Source organism: Mandrillus leucophaeus, unplaced genomic scaffold (genome assembly GCF_000951045.1).
Source record: "Mandrillus leucophaeus isolate KB7577 unplaced genomic scaffold, Mleu.le_1.0 Scaffold649, whole genome shotgun sequence".
Lineage (NCBI taxonomy): Eukaryota > Metazoa > Chordata > Mammalia > Primates > Cercopithecidae > Mandrillus > Mandrillus leucophaeus.
The window spans coordinates 252,671-260,976 of NW_012107019.1; the positions used below are offsets into that span (position 1 = coordinate 252,671).

Here is an 8,306-nt window from a genome sequence, read left to right on the forward strand (position 1 = left end):
TACATTTTTGTGATTCTATTATCTGTTTTAATAGAAGACAGCTGGGTTCTCATATTTGTTTCTACACTCATCTGTTGGTGACATGTTGTTTTTGGCTGAAGTATATGAAGAAAATCTAGCCTTGCAGACACATAGTTGGAAAACAGAGGGTCTTGCAGATTCTTCCAAATGGTCTCAGAGGACCTCCAGGAGCCTCGACCATTCTTTGAACTACTGATGTGGACCAAAGGGAATGGACTGTTTCTAAGGTTTCTAAGGAGCCTAAGAAAAGTTTATTACTTTTTCCTGTTAAGGTGAAAGAAAAAAAAAATCCAGAAACATTTCACTAAGGAATAACGAGAATAGTAGTTATGTTACCATACTCAGTTACTCAGTAAAGTAAAAATCTAATTGATGTTTAATTTCTCTGTTTTAACACTAGAAATCTATGGCTAGGTAAGAAACAAGTCATGATGCACTTTTTAGTAAACCGTAACAAAGTATTTTCTTCATACTCTTAATAAGTCTTTCAATTTTGTGCTTCTGTCTTATCTTGCAGAACATATTTTCCTTTTTCTTCTTTTTCCTTTCACCACCCAAAGGTCAAAGGGCCCTTCTTCCTTTCTTTTGGACTTTTCTTCCCACAGAATATGTCTGAAATATTGTTCCTTTAAATCTTGCCTGTCCTTTTAAATCAGCTCACCCCTTTAAATAAGCCTATTTCTATAAACACACACATACACACACACACATTTATATAGATTTCTATAAGTCTATAAATCCATCTGTCTTTTAAAAATCCCTGCCTGCAACTTTTCATGGCATCTGGCTCTTCCCGAAGATGTGCTTATTTTGAAACCCCTAATCTGTGGTTTATGGTCTACTCTGACCATTACTTTTCCAAACAAAAGTCATTTCAGATTTTCAGTGAAATTTAATCTTTCTGGTGATCATGCCAACTCGCCTGCAGGCCGCTTCACAAATGTTCTTCCTCAGTCTTTCTTGAAAGTTTCCTCAGTCACCTTTGTTTCCCAGAGGGGCAGGTGTGGGGTGGATTGCTGGTGTCTGATTTCTTCCTGTCACTCAGTTATTCTGGCATTCTGTCTTCAAGTAATAAGGAAGGTGGCGCTCTGATAGAACATTTCCTAGATGTGAAGTAGTTTCATGTTGTATGAGGAGATTCTGAGAAGTTGTTCATTATGGAGCCTTAATGGTCTACAGTTTCCCAGAAGTCCTAACATTATAATCTTTTTTTTTTTTTTTGAGACAGTCTTGTTCTGTTACCCAGGCTGGGGTGCAATGGCACGATCTCAGCTCACTGAAATCTCCACACCCCCAGTTCATGCAATTCTCATGTCAAGCCTCCCGAGTAGCTGGGATTACAGGCACCCGCCATCATGCCTGGCTAATTTTTGTATTTTTAGTAGAGATGGGGTTTCATCATGTTAGCCAGGCTGATTTTGAATCCCTGAACTCAAGCAATCAGCCCGCCTCAGCCTCCCAAAGTGCTGGGATTCCAGGCATGGGCCAATGTGCCTGGCCAATATATTCTTAACTTTAAATGACAGCTAACAAATTTTTAAAAATCAGATTTTAATGAGTTGTCTTTTACCTGAATGTTTCTTCTTGGAGCTGTTCTAATTGAGTCTGGAGCTGCAAATGCCTTCTTCCTGCTGGACTGTTAGGGTCTTCTATAGAATCAGATTGATTGAGTCTTTCCATTAATACCTGATTCTCTGCCAACAAACTACTTTTCTCTTCCTGCAATGCTGCAACCTGTTGGAATACAAGACGACGGCAGTTATTTCTTCTAATTACACTGGCATCAGCTCAATCACTTGCGAATTACCATTACAAATTAAAGCCTATATATATATTTTTTGAGGTGGAGTCTCGCTGTCACTCAGGCTGGAGTGCAGAGGCATGATCCCGGTTCACTGCAAGCTCCGCCTCCCAGGTTCATGTCATTTTCCTGCCTCAGCCTTCCGAGTAGCTGGGACTACAGGTGCCCACCACCATGCCTGGCTAATTTTTTGTGTTTTTAGTAAAGACGTGGTTTCACCGTGTTAGCCAGAATGGTCTTGATCTCCTGACCTCATGATCCGCCCGCCTCGGCCTCCCAAAGTGCTGGGATTACAGGCGTGAACCACCGCACCGGCCATTAAAGCCTATTTTTAAAGAAGTACAATCAATCTCCACTTAAAAACATTTACATCATTTTGGAATACTGCACGTGCAGAGCAAGATATAAGAGTGACAATTCATTCCTACTTCATATTTGAAAAAACACCTCACCAGACAAGATACAGAGATGGCAAATAAGCACACTAATAAATAATCATTAGCTATCAAGGAAATGCAAATTAAAATCACAATATTATATAACTACACTCCCACTAGAATAAACAAAATTAAAAAGACTGACTGTACCAAATGTTGGCAAAGAAACTTGTGGTGAGAATATAACATGTTTCAAACACTTCGGAAAATAGTTTAGCAGTTTCTTAAATAATTAAACATGCAACGACCACATGACTGATTTAGCCATCCTACTCCCTAGGTATTTACTCAAGAGAAATAAAAGCATATGCCCACACGAAGACTTAGGAAGAATGTTCATAGCAGCTTCATTTGTGATGGAGGAAAACTGGAAACAACCCAAACATCTGCCAACAAGCAAATGACTGAATGATTTGCAGTATATCATATAGGTTGAACATCCCAAATCTAAAAATCCAAACTGAGAAATGCTTCAGAATCTGAATGTTTCTGAGCACCTACATGGTACTCAAAAGAAATGCTCATTCAAGCCATTTCAGCTTTTGGATTTTTGGATTTAGGACACTCAACCAGTAAGTATATAATGCTAATATCCCCAAATCCAAAAATATCACGAATTTCAGATATGGAATACTCAACCTGTATAAAAGAAAACTACTCAGCAATAAAAAATAATTAACAATTTACAGCTACAATATAGATGAATCTCAAAATAATGTAAGAAGTCAGACAAAAGGCCGGGCACCGTGGCTCACGCCTGTAATCCCAGTACTTTGGGAGGCCGAGGCGGGTGAATCACCTGAGGTCAGGAGTTCGAGACCAGCCTGGCCAACATGGTGAAACCCCATCTCTGCTAAAAATACAAAAATTAGCCGGGCATGGTGGCAAATGCCTGTAATCCCAGCTACTCAGGAGGCTGAGGCAAGAGAATCACTTGAACCTGGGAAGCAGAGGTTGCAGCGAGCTAAGATCTTGCCATTGCACTCCAGCCTAGGGGACAAGAGCAAGACTTAGTCTCAAAAAAAAAAAAACCACCATAAAAAAAGAAGTCAGACCAAAAAAAGTCAATATATATAGCAGAACTCCATTTTACACACAAACAACAGACAAAAAGAATCTAATTTTCAAAACATAAACATGGCTGGCATGGTGGCTCATGCCTGTAATCCTTGTACTTTGGGAGACTGAGGGAGGAGAATTACTTGAGCTAGGAGTTGGAGAACAGCCTGGGCAACACAGTGAGACCCTGTCTCCACAAAAAATAAAAAATTAGCTGGGTGTGGTGGTGAATGCCTGTGGTCCCCACTACTTGGGAGGTTGAGGAAGGAGGATTGCTTGAGTCCAAGAGGTCGAGGCTGCAGTGAGCCGTGATCACACCACTGCACTCCATCCTGGACGACAGAGCAAGACTCTGTTTCAAAAACAAAACAAAACAAAACAAAACAAAACAAAAAAAAACAGGGCAGGTACAGTGGCTCATGCCTACAATCCAAGCACTTTGGGAGGCCAAGGTGGTACGACTGCTTGGGGCCAGGAGTTTGAGACCAGCCTGGTAGCATAACAAGATCCCATTTCCACCAAAAAAAAAAAAAACAACAACAAAAATTTAGCCAAGCCTGGTGGTACGTGCCTGTGGCCCCAGCTATTTGGAAGGCTAAGGTGGGAGGATCACTTGAGCCCAAGAAGTTGATTGCACCAAACTGTGATCATGCCACTGCACTTCACCCTAAATGACAGACAGAGCATGACCCTGTCTCAAAAAACAAAATGATGAGCCAGTCGTGGTGGTTCACACTTGTAATCCCAGCACTTTGGGAGATGGAGGTGGGCAGATCACTGGAGCTCAGGAGTTCAAGACCAGCCTGGGCAATATGGCGAAACTCCAATTGTACAAAACATAAAAAAATTAGCTGGGCGTCGTGGTGTGCGCTTGTAATCCCTGCTACTCAGGAGGCTGTGGTGGGAAGATTGCTTTAGCCCAGGAGGCGGAGGTTGCAGTGAGCCAAGATTGCACCACTGCACTCCAGCATGGGTGACAGAGTGAGACCCTGTCTCAAAAAACAAAACGAAACATAAACATGATTATTTAAGAAAATAACAAAGCAAAGGGGCTTATAACGAACGAAAAGCTACAGTTTCCTATGGAGTTTTCCCACTCTCCAGAGAATAGTTTTTACTGTTCCTAATTTTACTGCTTTTGGTTGTTACTTTCCATATCTAAATAATGTTACACAATTATTTCTTGACTCATCAACCTTAGACATTATCTAGTGACTCTCTCCTCTGACATGTTTGATTACAGCAACTTGTGCCATTCCTTCCTACCATAAATATAGTTAGTCACTATTCTCACTTCCTTCACTGATCACCTCTGCAACTTTAAACTACTTATTGATATTTCACTCAGTCACCCACCCACTCACTCATTCACTCACTCACCTACTATGAGCTAGGTATGGTATCCTTGCACTTCTCTAAGTGCAAGGGATATGGAGATGAAAAAAGGGAAGTTCTTACTCATGTGTTATGTATTCGAAACAAATTATAAGTAAAAACAAATCATTGCACAAGAAAGTAAATTAATAAATACATGTAAAAACTAGAAATAAAAAGTGCTATGCAGTGCTATGCAGAGTGATATGGTTTGGATATTTATCCTCTCCAAATCTCATGTTGAAATGTAGTCCCGAATGTTGGAGGTGGGACCTGGTGGGAGATGTTTGGATCACAGCACTGGATCACTAATGAATGGCTTGGTAGTGTCCTCATAAGTGAGGGAATTCTTGCAAGACCTGGTTGTTTAAAAGTGTATGGCAACTTTCCACCCCTTGCTCCTGCTGTTGCCATGTGACACAGCTGCTTCCCCTTTGCCTTCTGCCATGATTGGAAGCTTCCTGAGGCCCTCACCAGAAGCAGATGCTGGAGCCATGCTGGAAAGCTTGCAGAACCGTGAGCCAATTAAACGTCTTTTTTCTTTATAAATTACCCAGCCTTGGGTATTTCTTTATAACAATACAGCCTAGTACACAGAGAATTAAAATAAGAACAACAAAAAAGACTGGTTGATTATTTGGGATTACTCAACATGGAAGGCCTTCCTGAAGAGACCTACTTTAGACCTACTTCAGTGCCTGATGCATTCCAGTGCCTGACATTTCATGACAAATAAATCAGGTGATTTTTGAGCTGAGGTTGGATGACAAGGAGCAGTTAGCCATGTAATGATTGTCTCCCTGTAGAAGTAGTTCTAGATGTCCTACTTGGTAAGATGAAAGCCATCATTTCTGGCTGTCCCTTTCCTTCATCACTCCTGTTTTACTTCTCAAACTCTGTCATTGGCATCTTAACTTTTACAATAATGTTTCTCTACAGGACAATTCTAAATGTTGAAAACCAATAAAGTTTACATTAAAGATTACATGCTTATGACTGTGTTGCTGTTTTCTCCACAGCAAAACATGCTGTAGGGCTACCTCTTCTCTTCTCATAACCTCTCTGCAACACTATCATTCATTTTGCAATCTGTCCATACCTGAGATTGGCAAACTGTTCTGGTGTAAAGGACCATATTGTAAATGTTTTAGGCAAGTACTCCACTCTGTCATTGAAGCCTGAAAGGAGCCACAGACAATACATAAAGGAGCCATGATAAAATTGTATTTGTAAAAACAGAAAGCAAGCCGCAGTTTGCCAATCTCAGTATATAAATTTAATTTTATGTTACTAAAGATACTTATATTCTGCTTATAAAAATAATGTAATCTTATAACTCTTAGCATTTGTATATAAATTCTAAAATCTGAAATGCAATTAACAGCACTTACATTATGACTTTGTAAATATTATTTCCTAGATAACCCAACAAGTGTGATGTGATTACTTTCTTCAATATGCATCCAATGCAATGACCAACTCATATGCCTTTCAAAGCAAAATGCTTCTTCTATTACAAAAGTATTATGAACTCTACATATGCATAACCTAGCTTTAACAAGTACCAAAACATGGCCAACTATGTCTCCCATGTATGTCCCCCACTTTAGTCAAAGTAAATTCCAGACAAATAATCTTATTCTTGTCTGTTATTTGTGACAGGTATTCTCAACTTTAATTATGCTCTTGAATTTTTTTGTTTTGACAATTCTACTTAAAATTTTTTTTTTCGAGACATAGTCTTGCTCTGTCACCCAGGCTGGAGTGCAGTGGCACAATCTTGCTCACTGCAACCTCTGCCTCCCAGGTTCAAGCAATTCTCCTGCCTCAGTCTCCCAGGTAGCTGGGATTACAGGCGCTCGCCACCACACCCGGCTAATTTTTTGTATTTTAGTAGAGATGGGGTTTCATCATGTTGGCCAGGCTGGTCTTGAATTCTTGAGCTCAAGTGACCTCCCCACCTCAGCCTCTCAAAGTGCTGGGATTACAGGTGTAAGTCACTGCACCCAGCCATTTTTTCCCTAAAAAAGAGTTGCGTTATAGTTAAGATGTACTATATGGCAGTACACAGCACATTTGGTGGTACTAACAGTGGTATGTTTCAAAGAGGCAGTGCACAGAACAAATTTCCTACCTGCATATCCAATTCATGGCATCTTTGAGCAATTTCTTCCTTTGCTGACAAAGCTTCATTTAGTTCCTCTGTAGTTTTCTTAAGCTGGTTAGAAACAAAGAGATAAACATTTTAATATGAAGTGGTAACAATAATTTGTATGTTCAACACAGAATTAAAACATTTCCCCCCTTTCTTTCTTGAAGAGGGAAGGGTACAGGAGGAAATCAAGAATCCTGTGGAAGAGTACAAAGACAGCACTTTTAACTTTAAATTAATTTCTTTTACTCTGTCTTGTCTTTTCCGTCCTTTGAATTTGGCTCATTCCCCATATCGAGTTTTTTTATGCATCTTTTTTGATCTAGACTACCTGGTTCTTGGTAAGGATAATTCTGTAATAACTGAGAAATTTTACCTTCGTAAAAAATATGTATGTGCTAGAGGAATAGGGATTTTAATTGTTAGAATATGCAGCTAGAACATTTCAACACAAGTGTTTTAGTCATATTAAAACCTTATGCTGAGGGTGGGCGAAGGAGAGTCATATCAAAATCTTATGAAAGGGCAAAGGGAGGGATAGCATTAGGACAAATACCTAATGAGTGCAGGCCTTAAAACCTACATGATGGGTTGATAGGTACAGCAAACCACCATGGCACATGTATACCTATGCAACAGACCTGCACATTCTGCTCAGGTATCTCAGAAGTTAAAAAAAAAAAAAAACTATCAAAAACTCTCGTGAAAAGAGTTAGAATATGATGAAAATTTGCATCTCCTGAGATTAAGAAAACAAAAATATTTCTGAAGGAAAAAATCTTATGTTAATTTGTGTAGCACCATTAAAAAATTTATTTACTGTCAACATAAATCAAACACTCCTGAGTTGTATCTCATTACTATATAAACACTTTAAGTTAGCAAAAGTATGAAAAAAAAATGATTAAAAGAAAATTTTATTGTCTCTTCATTTCATGTGACCAAACCTCTGTGTAGTAGACAAAAAAAAAAAAAAAAAAATTAAAGCTTGGGTGAAAATTGCAACATGTCCAAAGGTTTTTCTGCAAAACATTTTGAAACCATGGGGAGGGAGTGAAAGAAGACAAAGAAAACAAAGATTTCTATTCATATATTGCGTGAGATGTACAAAACAGCTTGAACACAGAACTTGACACTGTAATTAACACTTCATTAAGAAGTGATATTTAGACCAGGCACGGCGGCTCACGCCTGTAATCCCAGCACTTTGGGAGGCTGAGGCTGGTGGATTACAAGGTCAAGAGATCAAGACCATTCTGGCTAACATGGTGAAATCCCGTCTCTACTAAAAATAGAAAAAAAATTAGCTGGGCATGGAGGCAGGTGCCTTTAGTCCCAGCTACTCGGGAGGCTGAGGCAGGAGAATGGTGAAAACCCAGGAGGCGAAGCTTGCAGTGAGCTGAGATAGTGCCACTGCACTCTAGCCTGGGCGACAGACTGAGACTCTGTCTCAAAAAAAAAA

General features: G+C 39.6%; 1 protein-coding gene across 1 annotated transcript in view; it reads right to left on the reverse strand.

The window, feature by feature from the left end:
- Positions 1 to 8,306, reverse strand: part of HOOK3 (hook microtubule-tethering protein 3) — a 128,552-nt gene that overhangs the window by 53,909 nt on the left and 66,337 nt on the right. Inside the window, exons 8-9 of the mRNA XM_012001057.1 lie at positions 6,827 to 6,910; positions 1,592 to 1,755 (exon numbers count right to left, since the gene is read on the reverse strand). Coding sequence (XP_011856447.1) covers positions 1,592 to 1,755; positions 6,827 to 6,910 — 248 coding nt within the window. The remainder of the gene's footprint in view (positions 1 to 1,591; positions 1,756 to 6,826; positions 6,911 to 8,306) is intronic.